Source organism: Nannospalax galili, unplaced genomic scaffold (genome assembly GCF_000622305.1).
Source record: "Nannospalax galili isolate Female #2095 unplaced genomic scaffold, S.galili_v1.0 scaffold304, whole genome shotgun sequence".
Lineage (NCBI taxonomy): Eukaryota > Metazoa > Chordata > Mammalia > Rodentia > Spalacidae > Nannospalax > Nannospalax galili.
The window spans coordinates 1330419-1351296 of record NW_008352325.1 but is presented as its reverse complement, the minus strand read 5'-3'; the positions used below and the strand labels follow the sequence as shown (position 1 = coordinate 1351296).

The 20878-nt window shown below is 34.8% G+C and overlaps 1 protein-coding gene and 1 non-coding gene across 4 annotated transcripts in view; both read right to left on the bottom strand.

The window, feature by feature from the left end:
• Positions 1 to 20878, bottom strand: part of Zpbp (zona pellucida binding protein) — a 102335-nt gene that overhangs the window by 64253 nt on the left and 17204 nt on the right. The window contains exons 3-4 of one of the 3 annotated variants that reach the window (XM_029554165.1): positions 7910 to 8035; positions 6432 to 6434 (exon numbers count right to left, since the gene is read on the bottom strand). The exons of 1 other annotated variant lie outside the window; for it this stretch is intronic. In XM_029554165.1, coding sequence (XP_029410025.1) covers positions 6432 to 6434; positions 7910 to 8035 — 129 coding nt within the window. The remainder of the gene's footprint in view (positions 1 to 6431; positions 6435 to 7909; positions 8036 to 20878) is intronic. One more of the 3 variants, XM_029554167.1, reaches the window with a different exon arrangement.
• Positions 10276 to 10403, bottom strand: LOC115067022. Its single transcript, XR_003846463.1, has one exon. It is a non-coding gene; the product is annotated as a small nucleolar RNA SNORA24 (small nucleolar RNA).

The following is a 20878-nucleotide window of genomic DNA, read 5'->3' as shown; positions in this document are numbered from 1 at the left end:
TTGGTATTTCATCCTTCCTAACTTGGTTATCCAAAAATTCAGAACTGGATTAAATCTTTAGAAGCTCATGCCTTAAAGCCATAAGGCTCTATGATAAAAGTTAACAAGTGAAATTGTTTATTATTTAAAAAAACTTTATAACTCTAGCTTAGCTTAGATAAAGATAAGAGAATATAAGAACATCAATCCCACCACTACACTAGGAAACATTTCCACTTAGCTACTTCTTAATCCTCTCAAGGAAGTGAGGCTGCTGTGCACACCTAGCATCTACAAGGCAGGCAGGCAGGCAGAACCAGGTTGAGCATTAGCTTCAGTTGCCATATGTATAAGTGAGAAAAGTCCTTGGAATGGTCTGCTAAAAGCCAAGTACAGACCAAGGTGTGCATAGGAACCCAGAGGACCACACACTATGGAGGAGTTGACCCTCGTATAGCCCCTCCATTTATAAGTACCTCCAGGTTCTCACTAAAAAAATCAAGGGAATCCTAGGCAAACTTTTCCATAGGAAGCTTCCTACAAGAGAATATCAGCAGCATTGCAGAAATTGAGCCGATACTTATTTCACCCAAAATAAAAACAAAGCTTTTATCTACAGGGAGAGTTGGAAAAAAATAAAACAAAAAAAAAAAAACACAACCTGTCACCTGGAGTACTACAGAAATCTGCTGCAGGCCAGAAAAGAAACAGGAAGAAACCCCTCAGCAAACAGGAAGAAACACTAAACCAGAATTACCGCTGTAGGAAGAGGTGACCCAAGTGGAAAGGCAAATTTCCCAAGATCTAGGAACATGGCCTGCAAAAGACTAGAGCTTGATCAGACTATCAAAGAATTCCCCTGTCTCTGAATGAATTACCATCAACTAAGAGTGGGGTTAAAATAACAGTGGAACAAAGCTGGCAGAAATTCAAAAGAGACCCCTTTCCAGGGAGCAGTATAAAACAAGAAACTAGAACCAAAGACTACACACACACTGGAAAAAGATTCTAATGAACCAGACATAAAAGATTTTAAAGGGCCTTTGGGGCTGGAGAGATGGCTCAGTGGTTAAGAACACTGTTCTTGTAGACGACCCGGATTCGAATCCCAGCATTAACAGGCACCTAACAACTGTCTGTAACTCCAATTCCAGGGGATCTGACAGTTTCTTCTGTTCTCCGTGGGCACTGCACAACACAGGTGCACTTACCTACATGTAGGCAATACATGCATACACATAAAATAAAAATAATAAAATATATTTTAGAAAAAGATTTTAAAAGACCTTTTTATCTTTCAGTACATTGAGTGCAATCAAAGCCTTAACTAACATCTTAACTAATTCAAAACCTTAACATAAAAACTAGTTCCAGAGGACTATGAGCATCTCTCAAAATGTCCTGCAATTGTGGTAGGTCACCTGTCCTCTTGATCAAAGAGGCCGAGGAGACCCCATGAGATGGACTTGAACCAGTGTCCAGTCTACAAAGAGGATGGTCAACACAGAGGAATGATTTCCTCCATGCTTCCAAGCGAAGCCAGCCATCCCTTTGACTTATCTTCACATAGGTGGAACTGGTAAAAGAAAGGAGCCAGGTGCTCCTCCCAAGCCCATGTTACCCCTTCGGAACAGATCCTCAAATGGCCTTAAGAATAAAAATAAATTGGTTTATCTGGACCAACTGTATGGCCTTCAACACCCAAAAGGAAAGTATAACCAAAGATTAAAGGGGCCAATATAATTTCACAAGAGTCCATATGCATAGCTAAAGGCTACAAAACAAGCAACAATGCCAGATAGGAGATACCTTTTGAGTTGTTGGCCAGGGTGGCCAAAGGGACTCCCATATAGTAACCCAGCATAGAACTGGAAAAATGAACAGCAGACCCCAATCTTATCTAAAGGAATATTGACAACTGATTGCTGCTAGATGAGAAAAGCTGACCTTCCTAAAACAAAGACCTCTAGATAGGCTAACTAGATTCACCAGATGGACAAGTAGTGGGGAATGGCTGGGTGTGCCGACAACACAGCAGACAGTAGCAGGGATAGCAGAGTATAAGGGCTGTAGTGGGGAAGGGAGGATATGGGAGGGTGCCATCTGGGAAGTGGGTGTATAGTTGAATAAGATGGTTTGGGATGTTCTGTGTGATATATATAAACAAAAAAATCAACAAATTTTTTAAAATGAATTATATTTGAGGAGAAAGCATAAAAATTTATGTCATATTAATTAGTAGAGGTGATAAACATTACCATTGAAATCTACCTGATGACTTTATAGTCATACAAAGGTGCCAAGGATCCAAGTGCAACTGATTATAACTAGTAATAATCAGATACATATAGATGAGATGCATACACCAACATCTCAGTGTTATTAGCAAAAACAATGAGCCTTTCTATAAGAAACAATTTCTTACAGGGCTCATACTGAATTCAATATTGTACAACTGTATTAATTCAACAGTGAACCTCAAAATTTTATAGCTACCTTTGAAGGAGATGTATCTTTGCTCTGGAAACTGTTATTGAGTATGTTAAAGCTGTAATGAAATGCTTCTTCTAATTTTTTTTAATTAGCAAGAAAATGTTTATCTCAACACAGAAATAATAATTATTTCAATATCTATGGTCCTACTCAAAATGTCCAACTTAAAAAGTTAAAAGGCATCCAAAACTGCAAGAAATGACACATTCCTAAGATAACAGCAATGTCAGGACCAGATTCTAATTATACAGACATCAGCATTAACAGACAATTAATTTAAACTAATTAATGTGATAAAAGATTTAATGGGGAAAATGGCAACATACACAATAAAGTAAGTAGTTTTAGCATAAATTCCAACTATAGAATTGCTATAACTGGGATGGCTTAAAAATATAAACAGAATAAAACTAAAGGAAAGCACAGCAGAACACAAATGAAGTACGGCTTCCACAGGCCGACACACAGGCTGAACACATCCAAAGAAGCTATCAGTGAAATGAAGATGTAGGAAAAGAAATGACTCATCCTGAAAGAAAAGAAAGAATAAAGAAGTCAATTAAAAATCATTCTTTACATGTTATGGGAATCTCAAGAAATTTTTGAAGAATAGGTGAAATATAATGGAGCAGAAAGACAGAATGGCTGAGAACTTCCATAATTTAATGCAGACATCAAACCACAGATCCCCTAAATCTTAAACACCAATAAAATAAACACAAAATCAAACCAAAAAATAGATAAAATTCAAATTTTGAATAATGAAAAGCAAAAAGAATATCTTGATATAAGAAAAAAAATCACACTGCCTAAGAGAAGGAAGTTATTACAGAAGAATTCATACTAGAAATTATGCTAAGGAAAATAATATACAGCATCATCTTTAGAGTGCTGAATGATGAAGTGGCATGTAATTCAGTGGTAGAGTGCCTACCAAGGCATGTACAAGGCCCTGGGTTCAGTCACTAACATTACACAGGAAAAAAAAAAACTAGAATAAAATAGCCAACACAGAATTTCGATAACCAGCAAAAATAAAATACGAGCAAATTAAACCCCAAATAAAGAGATTGAAAGAATTGATAGATTAAAAAATCAGTATTTTGAAAAAGAAAAGTAAAAAAAAAATTTAAGAACTGGTCCTTTGGAAAGACTGATAAAATTCTTGAACATGGAGACAAAGAAAACTTAGAAAGAGAAGAGTGTTTGAGAAGATAGCCGGGTCAGCTAAATGTTAAGAATGCAAGGATGAGGGCCGTGAATTCAGATGCCTGGAATCTACTTGAAAACTGGGTGCAGTTGTGTGGTTCTGTGATCCTAGCCCTGGGGAAGCAGAGCCAGGAGAATCCTGCATACTCCTGGCCAGCTAGACTAGCCAATCAGTAAGGACCAAGTTCAATGAGCGACCCTGTTCTCAAAAGATAGCGGACAGTGAAAATGGAGGACATCTGATGTCTACCTCTGGCTTCCACACACACACACACAAACATACCTGCATCTGTATGCACACATATAGATGTGTACACACATACATATGTACACAAACGTTATATACATATAGGTACAACATATAAACAAAATTTTAATAAAAGAAAAAAGACATAACCAACACCAAGAGTAAATGAGAGTGCATGTCTATAGCTACTGAACACATCAGAATGATAAAATAGTACAATTATTTTATGCATATAAGTCAACAAATTGAAAAATACAAAAAAATAGATAAATTGCCTGAAATCACAAATAACCAAAGTTTGAAGGATGATGATAATTCCAGTCTTACCTGACTGAAATGGTATCTGTAAACTCTGAAGCCAGAGCAATGATATTTGACCTTAGGAAGGTACCTTACTCTCATAATACATTTATTTTCTCACATTTAAAAAAGAAAATAATTACCACACGTATCACACTTATGAAAAAAATAATTAACATAAATAAATGATAGAATATCTCACATAGTAAATGATGTATGTTTCTTGTGATTTTTATAAAATTCACTATCATGTGAAATAATCATGACAATGAAATAGTGTATCACATATACATGTATAATAATCTTAATAACTTATTATATGTATGGCATCATTTCTATGTGGAATCTGAAACAGTCTAACAGAGAAGGGGAGGCATGTAACAGGAAATTCGGTGAGGGGAATGCGGAGTTGTCGATATGAATGTTCAGTAAGTTACAAGATGAGAAATTTTTGGAGATTTCATGTATAGACTAGTGACTACAGTTTACAATAATGTTCTGTATATTCAAAATTTGCTAAGAGTAGATCTTAATTGTTCTCACGAGAAAAAAGATCATGATATTAAATAACTAATAGCTTGGTTGTAGTAATTGTTTCATAATGTATACATATATCAAAACAACATATTGTGTGCCCAAATATATACAATTTTTATTTGTAAATTATGTCTCCATAAAGCTGGGAGGGGAAACTGAAAAAAATGAATTAACTATTAGCATATATACATTTTTGTATGCATGAGCATAACATAATTTCTGACATTCTTTGTGTGAGGGGTGGACTCACTCCACTTGTGAAGACCAAAGGCTGATGGTAGGCACCCTCTTTTGTTATTCACTAGCTAATTTTTTTCTTCTCTTTTACTTTTATACTTTGATGATTTCATTGCATGCATATGATGTTTTCTGATTACTTCCACCCCCTGCCCACTCTTGTCTCCCTGCCACCCCAATGAACCATCCCTCCCCCATACAAGTGCCTTTCCCACATTTATGTCTTTTGTTCTGTGACCCACTAAGTTTATCCAGGGTTGTCTTGTGAGCCATGGAACTATCCATTGGATTATGGTGGGCTCACAGTGGACACATAGCTGAAGCAATGACTCCTCCTCCCTGGGAACTACCCACCTCATGTTTTTACATGTATTACTGTATGTGTCTGTGTGTCTGTATGTGTGTGTTTGCACATGTACATGAAGGTATGTCATAAAACATGTGGCAGTCAGAGGACAAACTGCAGAAATTGGTTATTTCCTTCCATCATATAGGACACAGGAAATGAACTCAGGCCATCAGGCTTGGTGGCAAGTATCTTAACCTATTCAGCCATCACACTGGCCCCCACCTCATTTTCTGAGTCAAGATCTTTTACTGAATCTGGATCTCATTGTTTTGACAAGGCTGGTTAGACAGTGAACCATGGATCATCCTGTCCCTGCATCCATTCCCTCTTTCCTAGTGCGAGGGTCACAAGTACATGCCATCACTCCAGGCTTTTAAGTCCATGGTGGGGATATGAACTCAGGTCCCTATGCTTGTGCAGCAGGTACTTTATCATCTCTCTAGCCCCCAAGATTATGATATTTGCAAGCATATAAAGCATGGAGTTAAAGTGAAAAAACATGTATGTGCATATGTGAACTCCTATATGTTTTGCAAACATTCAGAAAAGTGGAAAATTCTGCACACTGAAAACAATGCAACAAAACAGTATTGATTTTGGGAAGTACAGAACTTGTCACAATCAGGCATTATCTTTATGCATAAAAATACTAAACAAAATAGAACCTGACCAAACTTAATCCTCTACATTTCAAAACACATATAAACAATGTGAATATTTTTCCAAAGGAAGGTGCAAGTGATTACAAAATTATATCATTTCTTGACTCAATTTTAGTCAAACTCTCTTTGGAACACTATAAAGTAACTAACTTGTAGTACAGTCCAAAAGCTTTTCCTCTGTTTTCCAAACTCTAAGAAAATGATACTCTATCTAATTCTTTCTGAAATAGGAGTGACCAATATGCTTCAAAACTTGTAGACAATGAACTAGATGCTAAGGTGCTGCTGTGAACTTAAATATAATCAATCATGAATTCAAAGTAACAGAATCATAAAACCCTGGAAAGTTTCTCAATATTTAAAAATGCTGTATTAATGTAATTTTATTCTTAACTGGAAATAATAAATTTTTGAATACCTACTTTTCCACTATAAAAGTTTTAAAAAATTTCTTCCACTTAAAGGATAAACTGTATTATATACTATACCATATAAATTTACTACAAAACATTTTTAATATTTTGTTTTGTTTTTGTTTGTTTCTTTGTTTTTGAGACAGGGTCTCCCTGTAGCCCCAACTGATCTAGAACTCACAATGTAGACCAGGCTGGTCTTGATCTCACAGAGATCCACCTGCCTGTACCTCTGCCTCCTGAGTTCTGGGATTAAAGCCACACACCACCACACCTGACTCTCTTATGCAATCTTAGAGAAAAGGCTCAAATTCCAATTTCCAAATCAAAACTGCAAAAAATACTAAAGGAAAATTCAATACTTAAATGTTTTATTTTTCAAGTTATAAAGTTTCTTTATCAAATGTGGAACATACATAAAATGTTTGTATTATAGTATGTGTTTCTACTAGAGAATAGAAATGAAATTTGGTTATAATTCCAGTATTAACTGCCTTAACATGAGGATTGTTTCTTCAATTTAGATAAGCTGCCAAGCTCCTCAGGATTTCTTTCATTAACCCCGGTAGACTTGATGAACACACAGCACAATTATTCCTGTGTCACTGTAGTAAGGCAGAGATTACATTTGATCTTTTTTCCTTCTTCAAAGCCTACCACAATGGTTTCTACCAAGTAGTCATGGACTGAATGAATAATGAACCAGCACCTGACCTAAAGAGTACATTAATTCTTTAGCATTTGAGCCTTTTAGAATCAATATAACTATTTCAAAAATGTACTCCCACAACTATATAAAATACAAATTAAAATATTACAATATAAATATTTCCTATGAATTTGTTTAGCAAGTCTTTGCAAAAACATGCTTCCCTTCATCCAAAATAATAAAGCAAGCCTACAACCTTTAATCCATAGTACTGTCTCAAAAGACCCGCAAGGTTTTTGAAACAGAAAAAAAGCTCATAAAGTTCCTTTGAGGATAAGTAAAAATTATTGTGTCCCCCATTGAACAGAACTTTAGTATAAAAACTTACTCAACTTTATTGCTAGCATGAATTTTGAGAACCAGCTAATTTACCATTTTAAAGTAATTTATAAAATAAATCAGCTTTTTATCATATTCAAAATTTAGGAAAAAAGATGAAATTGGAAATTCAAAATGAAATAGGAACATAAGTTGAAATCAAAATTATGAAATCAGTAGCACAAAGAGCAATTTCCACATAAAATGGTAATTTGGGGAACAGAGGTGCCTCTGGAACTCTCCAAACAGCTCTGTTGTCTCTATGCCTCTACCCTGCATACAGACGATGGGGACTCTGGGAAATGACCCCATTCCATCATTTCTCTGACTCCAGAAGGAGGTTACAAGGAAAAGACTTTAATAAATGAGTACATGTATGAGACACAAATATTCTTTTAGGTCTAAGTACATCTCAGATATATCTATTTAATTATGATAACTGAAACAAAATCCTACCTGAAATAATTTTTCCTTTTGGCCCATGCCATTGGAATGATGGGTCTACCAGTTCGGTATTTCTCAGTTGTTGGGTTACACATAGCACATGTGGACTCTTTTGATGGAGCATGACATATACACTCACTGAAAATACAATATTAAAATGTTCCAATAACATTTTATGCTCTTTCTTTCTCTAATAATACCTTACATTTTTGCAACTTGGGTTATATTCTCTGACATGATTTCTTTGTATTACTGCACCTGTTACTTGATAATAAGAACTTAATTTCATTGTCTCCATGTATTTACAATAAAAGCATGCAATACATTTTACTGGACTATAACATATGTCTGTATAGAGGCATCTTTGTGTGATGGTGTTGTCTTAAAAATGAACATAATGTATTGGGATTTTTATTCAGATCCCACATACACTGACCTATTTTATTCTCAGGGTATTATTTCAATTACAGTACTAAGATAATCCTGTATCTATAGTTAATCTGTTTTGCAAAGATATCTAACCTAAACACAGTGCATAAAAATTAGATTAGAGGAACAATACATTATTTACAATGGTATGGTATAATGCACTGAGTTAAAAATAAGAATGTGATGAAAAAGTCATTGTGTATGTACCCAAGTTGATTTTAAATATTATGTATATTGTCACACTCTGCTTAAAAACTTGAACAACCATGATAAAAAAAAAAACACTAGGATTCTTTAGGAGGTACAAAAAGAACACAGCTGTGAGTATACTTACAGTCAAACTTTTAGAAAAGGTTCATATAACTCTTTAGCAACTATATACCAACTCTTCATTGATTCATCAGAGTCAAGATTTTGGTGATCCAGTAAAATAAAAATTATTTTTGAAAATCGAAATGCTCATTAACATTAAACAACCTTTATACTCTAGCCATGAGACATGTTTTAGATATGCACAGGTTATGGAAGCTCGCCTCTATTCTTGGTTATTTGATTTTTGTCATAACTTGATACTGAATTTTAACAAATTTCTATTTCAAGATGATCACTTAGGTATTTTTCTTCTAAAGTATTTTAACTGGATGGCTGATGTTAATAGGCTACCTTTTTATAATAAATCAAATTGATTATGTTTCTATTTAATAATTGTCAGATTTGATTTGCAGACACTTTCTTAGGATCCTTGCTACTATGTTCATAAATGTAACTAATGTAACTATGTATCACTTTCTTATACTATTCTTTTTCTTTTTAACATCTCAAGTATTTATTATCATTATATATGTAATATTCATTTTAATAGTATTATTAAGGTAACATCTAAGATAGGTCACATGGAAAGGGCTGGGCCTATACTATGACTGTCTTTGAAAGAATATAGTATTGTCCCAGACCCTTTCTTTAATCTTTTTTTTTTTTTCGGTAATGGGGAGAGCAGAAAACTGAATTTTGAACTACCACTAAGGTTGAATTTAATTGCTACTAGTCTACTATAGAAATTTCTATTGTACCAATTACCCAAGTTATAAGTTTAAAATATAAAAATACTCAGAATAAGTTAATATTATATTTGACTCTCATTCATAACTTTTTTAAACTTTTATTATTTTCTCATGAAATCATTTGCCAAAGATTTATATAGTAACTATTCCAAGGAAAGCTTTTGATTCCATTCAATATTCCAATATTGAATTATTCTTTTGTGGTCTCCTTCATTAATTCCTGCTCTTCTTTAACATCTGTTCTCCTTCTCTTAGTGTAAGCTTCTTTCTTTCTTCTTGAATAAGCATTCTCCTCACACATTTTCCCTCCATGGTCTAACATAGTGGCTACCTTCTTCCCCATGACCTATCATTTGCATTTATCCCATTATGCCTCTTTCCATACCCTACATTCAATCCAGGTCACAGAAATACTCAGCATCACATCTTTCTGATTTTACACCACTAACTGCCTACCTAGTGCCTCCAAACATTTGGAAAGTGATGCACAAATCTATCCTTCTGATTAGTTTCTTTGACAGGACCTCATGTCACTATTATGCCCTTCCTATAGGCCTCCACTAACTCCTGTACTAATTTCAATCCCAGCCACCTCGACTGAGTTCAAGAAAGCTCCACAACACTATATCAATACACCAAATAAATAATGCTTCAGGATATCAACAATACTACATTAACCACATTGCAGAATAAACATAACATTTACAGATTAAACAGAAGTTGGCCTCTAATAAAACAAGACCTCTGTGAGTATTTTCTGAATCCATCAGAAATAAATAAATAAAGCTAGAACACACTACTCTAATTATTATGAGAATATAGTTATATTTTTATAGAAATATTGTAACAATAGTTTTAAAAGCATGCTCAACCATAGGACATTCCACAAGTTCCTAACAGTACAAGTTAGAATATGATACCAATTACATGGTGATAGCTTTGCCAATAAACAATACGCTCCTCCGTGGCTAAGAAGGGAGACTGCCACAGATGACAGGTCCCAAAGACAAATGGAGTACAATGGTAACCTTTAAGTCCAATTTATCACACCACATTTACAATACAACCAAAATATTTGCAAGCAACATTCCAGAAGTGTTTGTTTCAAGAATCTCTTTTTTATATATATTTTTACATTAGAGATAAAATATTTTGTTTACTAAAAGATAGTATTAGACAAATGGAAACCATGTGACAGGGTAGATGAACAAATTTTCAATATATATATAAAACTGATGATTATTTGTATACACAATATATTTTAAAATCTCATAAGAACTAACAAAGAAAAATAAAACTGAAAAGAGTGGCAATAAATATAATAAAAGTTGTTAAATTTTATCACCCTCCAGGGAAATATAAGCTAGAAACTCTTGAATACTGATTTTAAATGTATTTGGATTACATCTTTACACATAGCTAAAACAACCCTATTAAAGAAAAAGTAAAGAGAGTAGCAACGAAAACTATTGAGATACCACTACAAAGTTATACTAAATAAAACACAGTAAGGTGGTACTTGGACTAGTGACTCTAGAAAAAAATGCATATATGATGAAAGACGTATTATTACTAAATTATGATAAAATTTTAACTAAATATGTTTGTGGACATTAAACTTAAATTTATACCTTACATCACATGCAAAATAAATTCCATCTATACTAAAGCACTGAAGTCATATAATTATTTAATTAAATTGTAAATTAATATCTTTATGTCTTCAGGTTATGGAAAAATTCTTTTAATGCTGAAAGCACACATAAAATACTAATTCTTTAAATATTAATAATTTCTATTAATCCTCTACAACAAAAGCCAAATTAAATTTACTTTAAGAAAAAGATACTTGAAACATCAAAAATAATCAATGGTGGATTCAATCATTGGAATATAAATAATTCCAAAGTAACTCTTTTGAAAAGACGATTGAAAAAAGCACTGACAAAGGCAACTTGGCCTTCAATTTATGAAAAGTGGAAGCACTTTATAATATTATATACTGTGAGAATGTGGGAAGATGGGCCGCACCAGTCTCAGTTACAGGAGTTGTGAGTGGTATGGTCACTTTAAGAGTACTATCTTAGTGACATGAGGCATAATCATGTTCTCTGATGCTGAACCTCCATTTCTAGATGCAATATACACACAAAAAAACAAAAATACAAAGAGATATATAAAATGGTATTCTTCATATTTTTTTATTCTACATCAAAAAATGAATTAAGGTTCTAGAGAGAAGGTTCAGTGGTTACGAGCACTAGCTGCTCTGAAAGAGGACCTGGGTTCAGTTCTCAGCACTCATATGGTGGCTAACAACCATCTGGAACAACCATCTGATGCCTTTTTCTGGCTTCCACAGGCATTGCACACATGTGGTGTACTTACATACATGGAGGCAAAACAGTCATAAACATAAAAGAAAAATAAATAAATACCTAAGTACATTAACTGTAGGCGCAATAAGAACAGATAGATCCTGAGTGAATAACCATGCCTGAATGAATAAAAACAGAAAAGAGACCTGAAAAAAATAAGTAAAAGCTGAGCTCATTAAATACAAGATACAGATAGAGCATAAAAATGGCCAATAAACAGATGATGAAAGACTTTGCACAACATAAGAAACTGAAGGTATTATGAGCTAAAATACAGCCAGATATTGTAGAGACACAATGTTTAAACTTTAAGTATCAATCTAAAATAGACTAAAATAATCAGCTTCTTATATAAAAATTCCCTGTTCAATTCAAATATTAATTTCTCTTAATAATTCATTTAATATTCAATGAAATAAAGCAATAAAAAAGATGATTTACACATAAATTATGATCCAATTGAAAGTTATAGCTAGAGAAACCTCAATGAAAATCAAGTAATAAACACTAAAAAGTTATCTCTTGTATGAAGCTAATGAAAATGAGTATTTTCAGAATTCTGGAAATTAATCAAAGACTTTTTGCAATCAAGAAATCATTACTACAAAACAATCAATAGAGAGGAACCAAAAGCTCAGACCTGCAGGCCGAGTGCAAGGGTCCTGCAGTTCTTCCCTTCCAGTGCAGATCGCAGTGCTCTCTCCAATGTCAGGAGATAGTCATAAGCTTCGACATTTGCTGTCCGTGGGAGTATAAACCTGGTGGCCTCTGGAGAAAGTAGGAACCTTCCCAGCCACTGGTCACAAAGCTCACTGGGACCAAGAGAGGTTCTGAGTATGCAAAAAAAAAAGGAAGCTTCTACAATGAATGTAGCCTTCAAGTTGACAACTAAGCCTGATTAGCTGGCCTAACTCGTGCCCACATTCAGGACCAACCTAAAGAGTCCACCTGGGACTCATTGCCACTTTCCAAACCTGGCAAACTCCAATAATAGAGGGCATTGGAAGATGCTTAAAACTTCTCATTTTTAACATTTTTTTTCTATATGTTTATTATTATTTTATTTTTCAAAGACTTTGGGGGTATATTTATTCTTCTTCATGCCTCTAATTTTATTCTTGTACTTTTCTTTATTTTGAATCAGATTTTTTGTTTTTGGTTCTTTTCCTCAAATTCTTCTATTGCTTTGCATTTAAACTATCTTTCTTTTTATTTTATCTTATTTCACTGATTCTTTTTTCCCCTTTTCTTGTCCCCTCCTTTATTTCTTTCTTATTATTCCTTTACCTTAATATTTAGCTTCCTAGTTTATTCAACATTATTATTTTCTTACCATTTCTTTTCTATGGTTATAATTAATATACTACTTGACTTTGATTTTAACTATATTTCTATATCTGGTGTGTTTTGGTATTGTTTATGTTATAATAACTTGTTTTCTCTTCACTGAGTGGTACTGGGAATTAAGTCTTCAAAAATAAGGTACTCAATAAGAAGACCTCATAGAAGAAATATCCATTCCAATGGATACACAAATTACAACTTAGAAACACCTTTTAGAAAAAAAAAAAATAAGACTCCTCCAAAGCCTCCAAACCCCTTGGTAACTACATCCCAAGATACTGAAATGGCAGAAGTGCCAAATAAAGAACTCAAAAGTCTTGCTTTAGAAATATCATTGACATTAAAGAAGATTCAAACAGATGAAAGAATCTATTCAAGACAGTCAACAACTAAGACCGGAAATAAGCAAAGATGATAGATAATAGATTAGATAGATGATAGATGATAGATGATAGATAGATAGATAGATAGATTGATAGATAGATGATAGATAGATAGATAGATGATTGACTGATTGATTGATTGATTGATTGACTGATTGATTGATTGATTTATTGATTGATTTTGATACAGAGTCTCCCTGTAGCCCCAGCTGGCCTGGAACTCACTATGTAGACCAGACTGGCCTTGAACTCACAGAAATCCGCCTGCCTCTTCCTCCCAAGTGCTGGGATTGAAGGCGCGGGCCACCACACCCAGCCTCAAAGAGAGATTCTTAAACAAGCAAACCAAATATGCAAACAGAAATTTTGGAAGTGAAAAGTCCAATAAACCAAATTAAAAAAATCTCAATAGACAACATCACCAATGGACAAGAAAAGAGGAAAAAAAACACAAAAGATTCAAGACAAGTTTCAAAATAAACACATTCTTATAGCAACAAAGAAAAACTCAGTCAGGACCCAAACACCCAAGATCTCTGGGTCATGAGTTATATGAGGAATTTAGAAACCATGATAGATATGACCAAAAAAGAAACTCCCCATATCATACCATGGTAAATATGCCAAGAACACGGAACCAAGAAAGAATACAGAAAGGTATAATACAGAAGTTCCAGGTTAGTTACTAAAGCAAACCTGCCAGAATAACAGCAGGTCTCCCATCAGAAATTCCCAAAGCCAGAAGAGCATGGACTAATATATTTCAAACCCTGAAACAAAAACCTGTGCACCAAGTCTATTAAATAAGCAAAGTTATCCTTTAAAAGTGAAGGAAAAATAAAGATTTTTCTATGATAAGCATAAACTAAGAAATTCCTGAACATTAAACTGGCAACTGCAGAAGAAACACAGAAGTAGAGAAAGGGACACAGACATAAGCACAACAGCTCTGGAAAGAGTAAATCTCACTAGGATAGGTGACCAATGAGAATCAATGTTATTAATGCAATAGACCTCTCCAAAGAAGAAGGAACAAGTCAAGAACATCTCAATAATAACCCTAAAAATAGACTGACAAATGGATTAAAATACATTTGCTGGGCAGACTGGCACACTCCTTTAGTGCCAGCACTAAGGGGGCAGAAGCAGGTAGATCTTTGTGAAATGGAGGTCATCCTGGTCTACATAGCAAGTTCTAGGCCAGCTGGGGGTAAAGAAAGACCCTGTTTCAAAAAAAAAAAAAAGCAAAACAAAAACTACAGGATCCAACTATTTTCTCTATTTAACAACAAAAAAAACTCACCTTCAAGCTAAAAGTGAAATTATGGAAAATGATATTCCAAGAAAAGGAATTTGAAACAAATCAGGAGTAGTTATACTCCTACCTAACAAGAACAATCCAAGGTAAAGTTTCTCAGAAAGGATAAAGGTCATAGCATACTAATAAAAGTAACAATCCTTTCACAAAGATATATTGATTATAAATAGATATGCAACAAATATTAGCTCACCTAATTTCATAAAACACTTCTGGATGTGAAGCTAAAGATAGGTCTGGATGCACTATTAGTGGGTAACTTCAATACCTCGTTTTCATTAGTTGATAGACCATCCACACCAAAGGAAAAAAGGAAGAGAAGGAATATCAGGATTTGTACCATACACGAAATGGATTTAACAGACACCTACATGATTTACTATTCAATAGCATGTGGAATAAGTTCACATAAGTCTATGCTATTTCTCTAAAACACATCACATTTTAGATCTACAAAAGTCAGTAGCCTTTCTATATACCAATAACAAGCAGAGGAAGATTACATGGAAACACTCCCACTCACAATAGCCTCAAAAATAAATAAATAAAATATCTTGGAATAAACCTGACCAAACACATTAAAGATCTCTACAATGAAAAGTTTAAATCTTTAAAGAAAGATATTGAGGAAGACCTCCCGTGCACATGGACTGGAAGAATTAATATTTTGAAAATTGCTTTCCTACCAAAATCAATATATACATTCAATGCAATCCCAATCAAAATTCTCATGACATTCTTCATGGAATTAGAAGAAAAAATCCTAAAATTCATATGGAAGAACAAAAGACCCCAGATAGACAATGCAATCCTGAACACAAAGAGCAATGCTGGGGGACTTACTATACCAAATCTCAAACTATCCTACAGAGCTATAGTAATAAAAACATCATGGTACTGGCACAAAAATAGACACATAAATCACTGGAACATAACTGAAGACCCAGACATGAGTACACACAATTTCGGCTACCTGATATTTGACAAAGATGCCAAGAAAACACACTGAAGGAAAGATAGCATCTTCAACAACTGGTACTGGTAAAATTGGATCTCCATTTCTAGAAGAATGAAATTGGACTCATATCTATCACCATACACAAAGAAGAAATAAAGACAGCTAAGAAACATCTTAAAAGTATTCAACTTGGTTAGTGATTGGGACGTGCAAATGAAAACCACTTTAAGATTTCATCTTACCCTAGTCAGATTGGCTGAGATCAAGAGAATAAATTATATCAAATATTGAAGAGGATGTAGGGAAAGGGGAATGCTCATTCACTGCTGGTGTGATTGCAAACTCATGAAATCCCTATGGAAAGCATTGTGGAGAACTTCTGAAAAACTAAAAATGAACCTACTACATGACCCAGATACACCACTCCGCAGCATATACCCAAAGGATTCATCCTACTGCAGAGACACTTGTACATCCATGCTTGTTGCTGCTCTTTTCACAATAGCTAAGAGATGGAAGCAACCTACGTGTCCCTCAACTGATGAGTGGGTAATGAAAATGTGATACATTTAAATGATGGGGTTCAATTCAGCAGTAAACAAAGACAAAATCATGAAATCTGCAGGTAAGTGCATGGAGCTAGAAACTGTTATACTAAGTGAAGTAACACAGACTCAGAAAAAAAACATTTTTCTCCCTTATTTGTAGATCCTAGCACCAAATCCTTATATATGAGACTATATCTTGATATAACTGCAGGAACCTGGAGAATCAAAAGGAACCAGGAAGGTAAAGGGGAAGAAGGAAACTAAGAGAGGAGAACAGTAGGAGACAGGAGTTACTAAGGGAGGAATACGTAAAATGGGAGTATTTAAATGGGAGGGGCAAAGGGAGGGTTATACCAGGAACTATGGGAATTAAAGGGGAAGAGGGGAACTCAAGAGATGGGTACCATAGGAGGCAGGTATTAACAACGGAGAAATTAGGAAAATGGTAATACTTTAAATGGGAGAGGGTGTGGATAGAGGGTTAGACAGGGAGACAGAGGGGAGCTAAATAATGCCTAGCTAGTATAAAAAACCAGAGGGAATCATGTTAGTCCAAAAACTTACTAAAAATTACACATACAATATCTCTATATGAGTCCATGTGTACAGCTCAAGGCTACATAACAAGAAACAGTGCTAGACAGGAGAAACCCCCCTTTGAGTTGTTGGCCAGGGTAGTCCAAGAGACTCCTAAAATTACACAGGCTATTGCCACAGCCCTTAATTGCCTTCTAGAAATGGAAGGTAAGACCCTATTGCTGAAGACAGGACATACTTTGGACACAGGATTTGGAGCAATGGAGCTGGAACTGACCTGAAATCCACCTCCCCTGAAGGCTAGAGGTCATAACTTTGGAGAACACTACACAAGCTAGTAAGAGAGAACATCAATTGATGGTCCAACCCCAGCTTTAAGCCCTAATAACAACATCCATGACCAGCACAGTAAATGACATTGGTGCAACAGTGGCACTTTTATCTTGGGGGTAATCAACAACTACCTAATTAAACTTAAAGCCCACTCAATGGAAGGAAATTCATGTATGGTACTGTAAACATAACCAAATACACATTGATCTTAGAGAAAAACCCAAGGATGTCACATCCCTAGACAAATGTAATTTCTTACTATGTACAAAATATAGATTATATTTACAGACAAGCACATCAAAGAAGCTTCTTTAGCCACAGACAGAGATTATCACAGAGTTCCACAACTGGTCATACACAGAGCTTGTCTGTGAATTGCCCAAGCCTAAGTGACACATCTACAATGCCACCTCTACACTTAAGACTCACAAAACATAGAACAAGGGGTAAAGCAAACACTAATGCATCTCTCAGTTCTCATCAATGAAGCTCCCTCGTGCAGCAGAGGGCCAGGAACACAAAAGAACACGAATGGCCAAAGCATAGAGAATAAGAGTGTGGATCCTTGCACAGGACTCCTATATTAAACTCCACCCACCCAGGGCTCAGGGACTATTGCAGAAGAGGGGACAGAAAGATTGTAAGAGCCTGGGAGGAGGTACATGACCATATGGAAATAGAGTCCTACAGGCCTCTGGGACCTTGCTCATATGAACCTACAGCAATAGTGTCAGCATGCACAAGAATCATGCAAACTCAAGCAGAAAAAATCCCCAGCACAGAACTGTGGAAATTGGCAGCAGGCCCCAATCCTAGTCAAAGAATTATTGGCAGCTGATTACTTCTGAGGCAGAGCTGATTTTCTTAAAGGAAGGGACTCTAGATAGGCCGACTGGACCTCAGTGGATGAACTTGCACTGAAGGACTTCAGGGGACACTAACAACATAAATGACAGAATCATGAATTCCAGTGGAGGGGGGCTGTGAGAGGGTGCCAATGGGGAAGCGGTATAAAGATAATTAAGATGTTCTATATGAAATACACAAAAATTCAATAAAAGTTTATTTCATTCTAGGGATGCAAGGATGATTCGCACACAGCAATTAATAAATGTGATAAAGTAAAAATCATGATTATCTCAAGAGATACAGAAAAGGCTTTTCAAAAACTACAATATAACTCAATGACAAATCCTCCAAAGAAACTAGGAATAAAAGTAAAATATTTTAACATAATAAATGATATACACACTAAAGCTATAGCCAACATTAATATGAATGATGACAAAGTGAAATCAGGAACAAGATAAGATGTCTACTCTCTACTCTTACTCAATATAATGCTTGAATTCTTAGCCAGAGGAATAAGGCAGGGAAAAGAAATAAAACAAACACAAATAGGAAACAAAGAAGTCAAATTATCCCTATTAACGGACAACCTGAACCTACACTTAAAGACCTTAGACTCCACCAGGAAATTCTTAGCTCTGATAAACACCTTAAGTAAAGTATCAGGATACAAAATCAGCAAATGAAAATGAGTGGCTTTCTAATATACCAATAACAAACCTACTAAGAAAGAAACCAGGGAACCAATCCCATTCACAATATTCTTTTTGAAAAAAATCTATGAAGAAACATAACCAGGAAAATGGAATACCACTATAAGGAAAACTTGGAAAAACCAAAGAAAGAAACTGAAGTGGGTATTAAAATATTATGTTCAAGGACTGGCAGGATTAATACTATGAAAATATCTGTATTACTGAAAACAATCTAGATTCAATGTGATCGCCACCAAAATGCCAATAGTATTCTTCTTAGAATTAGATGAAAAAAACCAAAATTTCCTTTGGAAGTACAACAGATCCCAGATAGCCAAAGCAATCTTGAGGAGAAACAGCAGTGCTAGAGGTATTAGAATATCTGATTTTAAATTATGCTACAGAGCAATAGTAATAAAGAAAGCATAGTACTGGTATAAAAACAGACACATGCACCAACATACTTGAATAAAGGACTCAAAAATAAACAAAGGCAGGTACAGCCACCTTTATGGCAAAGGTGGCAAAAACATGTCCTGGAGAAACAAAATATCTTCTTCAATAAATGGTGGGAAACATGGACACCCACATGAAGAAGACTGAAGCTAGATCCCTATCATTCGCTCTCTGGAGAAATCAATTCAAAATGGATCAGTGGCCTTAATATGAGGCCTGAAACTTTGAAACTACTAGGAGAAACCCCTTTAATATATACGCATATATATTAGTGACTTTCTTAATAGAACTACAAGTGCTCAGAAAATAATATCAAAAATTGACAAACAGTTGCATGAAGTTATAAACCTTTTGCACAGGAAACAACAAAGTACAGAGACAGATTCAACAGAATGGGAAAAAATCTTTGCCAACTATTCTTCTGACAGTAGACTAATATCCAGAATATATTTTTAAACTCAAAGATTAAACACTAGAAGAATGATTAACCAAATCAGAAATGGGAAAATGAAATAGAGATGATAATCCTCAAAATAAGAACTGCAAATACCCAATAAATATGCAAAAAAATCAACATCCTTATCCATTAGGCAAGTGCAAATTACAATTACATTGAGATTCTATTCTAGTCAGAATGGCTATCATAAAGAACAAACCACAAACACTATACGAGCAGGAAATAATATGGGTGTGCCAGGAAAACACATGTGGTTGGTGGGAATGTAAATGAGAGCGGCTACTATGGAAATTCCACAAAAAAATAAAAATAAAAATTCAACTATCACATGATCAAGCTATACAACTCTTAGAGCTATATATCCAAAGCAAACTAAGTCAGCAAACAACAGAGATACATGTGCACCAATGATTACTACAGCACTATTTTTGACAGTCAAATCATAAAATCAGCCTAAGTACACAACAACATGAATAAAGAAAATAGGGCACAAAATATATATGGTCTCTACATAATTTAGAACAATCTATAGTAAAGTTTTATTCAACCATATAAAAGAATGAAAGTATGTCAGTTGCAGAAAAATGATGGAAATTGAGATCATCATGGAAGACAAATGTTTTTTCTCAGATGTAGAATTTGGATTTTGCATTGTTTGTGTACTTTAGATTCATGTGCACATAAGTGTGTGTGAGAGCAGAGGAGGACCTCATATCTTCCTCTATCACTCTCCACCTTAATCTATTCCAACAGAAACTCTCACTATTTCAGCTAGCTCAGCGAGCCAATGAACTCAAAGTATTCATCTGTCTCCTCCCCACAATTTTGGGATTACAGGCATGCAGGACCTTACACAGCATTTACATGAGATTTCAAATTAAACCCCCATGCTTGAAAGTGAATGCTCTTATTCCCTGTGTAACATCTCTAGCCCCTTGTATTTTTTAATAATGTATAAAAGTAAAAGGTTTACCATTTGTGAAATGAAGAACCACCACCATAGTGAGGGAAAGAGGTACAAAAGCTGATAAGAAGAGGTGAAGGTGATCAAAGTACATATGTAGTTATGAAAACATCATAAGGAAAACTGATTTTGTATTATTAATATACAGTAATAAAATGAATGGGAGAAAAATAAACATGCCCAGTACAGTGCATGCAATACAGAAAGGTTCAGAAAGTGCTGTCATGTGTTTTTCATATTGAGATGGAGGGAGACAAAGAAAGGATGGAAG